Source organism: Olea europaea, unplaced genomic scaffold (assembly GCF_002742605.1).
Source record: "Olea europaea var. sylvestris unplaced genomic scaffold, O_europaea_v1 scaffold33604, whole genome shotgun sequence".
Classification (NCBI taxonomy): domain Eukaryota; kingdom Viridiplantae; phylum Streptophyta; class Magnoliopsida; order Lamiales; family Oleaceae; genus Olea; species Olea europaea.
The window spans coordinates 1-1,241 of record NW_019252592.1 but is presented as its reverse complement, the minus strand read 5'-3'; the positions used below and the strand labels follow the sequence as shown (position 1 = coordinate 1,241).

The following is a 1,241-nucleotide window of genomic DNA, read 5'->3' as shown; positions in this document are numbered from 1 at the left end:
TAATCTTTACAATTATCAGCATATAAAGCAATTATTCTTTAGGAAGCCAAGAGGATACATGCAAAATGAAATTGAGCCACTATTTGACGATCATTATTTGGGAAAAGTAATGCTTTGAATAATGATTTTTAGGAGAATGTGGTTAAAAAGTAGGGAAAGGTTTTGAATTTACGTGCATAATATTTTATTTTGTGAATATGTTGTTGAAAATGAGTATGTAGAAAAAAGAGTTTTCAAATAATGGTTGTCAAATAGGGGCTGAATTTTTTAAGTAAATTGGCAGTCTTTCCTTACCTGTAGAAAAAGAGGATCATTTGAAACCACGGCAGCTGTTAAATGGGCATTCATTTTCTCGAGGGCTTTCAATACCAATGGAAGCTGATTATGCTTGTATTCTGTAACAATCTGTTGCAAGGAAGGGTATCAACAAGAATCAATGGTTTGACCCTCTTTCGATATAGATGAACATAATGGACACAAAATGATTAAAAGTTGTTAGATCAGGCTACCACTTACCTGGAATGGACCAAAAATTTCTTTGGTTACAAGCTCATAATTGTTGTCCTTCAGTATTTCTTCGAGTGGAATAAAAACAGCAGTAGGTTTAATAGCTCCATAAATAGCAGGAATATTATGGTTTTCTAAAGCTTCACCACCAAACAGAAGCTTCGATCCTGATATCTGAAGCAATTTATTCATGTGACCTAGCATCGCTTCAGTCGTGAACTGCAAAAAGATAATGACATATGGAGGTAAATTGATCACAAAAATTTAAAAGTGTTTGTGGCACTAGAAAGAGCACGACCACAATGACTGAACTGATTATCTTCGTATTATGGTGGAATCTTATTAATAAAAAATCACAAAATAAAATGAGATAAAATGAACAATAGGAACATAAATTAAAGTACTTGAAAAAGTCACTTACAGTAAGGACAGGGCCAACAGTTAGATCATCAAGCTTCCTTCTTGCAGCAAGATCAGCCATCTTGCGTAAGAGCGGAGTTTTAGTCCAATTCTACACGACCATAAACAGTTTCAAAAAGAAATTCGTAAATCGTGTCATTTCAAAAAAACTATGCAGTCATATCCACATGAACGCAAAAATGAAAATTCAATCAAGTAAATACACGCAACAAAAAAGTTAACCTGTGATTGAACCAATAATAAACACAGAGCTAGGGACTCTCAGAGCTTACCTCATGCATGAAAAGTATTGATTGGGCGGAGCATTTTTGACC

General features: G+C 34.2%; 1 protein-coding gene across 1 annotated transcript; it reads right to left on the bottom strand.

Annotated features, from left to right (window-relative positions):
- Positions 1–252: 252 nt before the first annotated feature.
- LOC111385979 (probable aldehyde dehydrogenase) lies at positions 253–1,235 on the bottom strand. The gene is made up of 4 exons (XM_023010400.1): positions 1,200–1,235; positions 929–1,018; positions 517–726; positions 253–405 (listed from the first exon to the last, which is right to left on the bottom strand). The coding sequence occupies exons 1-4, from the start codon at positions 1,206–1,208 to the stop codon at positions 268–270; spliced, it is 447 nt and encodes a 148-aa protein (XP_022866168.1). The 5' UTR covers positions 1,209–1,235; the 3' UTR covers positions 253–267.
- Positions 1,236–1,241: the final 6 nt, after the last annotated feature.

Coding starts and splice junctions, on each gene's coding strand:
- LOC111385979 (XM_023010400.1), bottom strand. Junction 727..928: donor CTGTTGGCCCTGTCCTTACT/GTAAGTGACTTT, acceptor ATCTTTTTGCAG/TTCACGACTGAAGCGATGCT. Junction 406..516: donor AAATTTTTGGTCCATTCCAG/GTAAGTGGTAGC, acceptor TCCTTGCAACAG/ATTGTTACAGAATACAAGCA.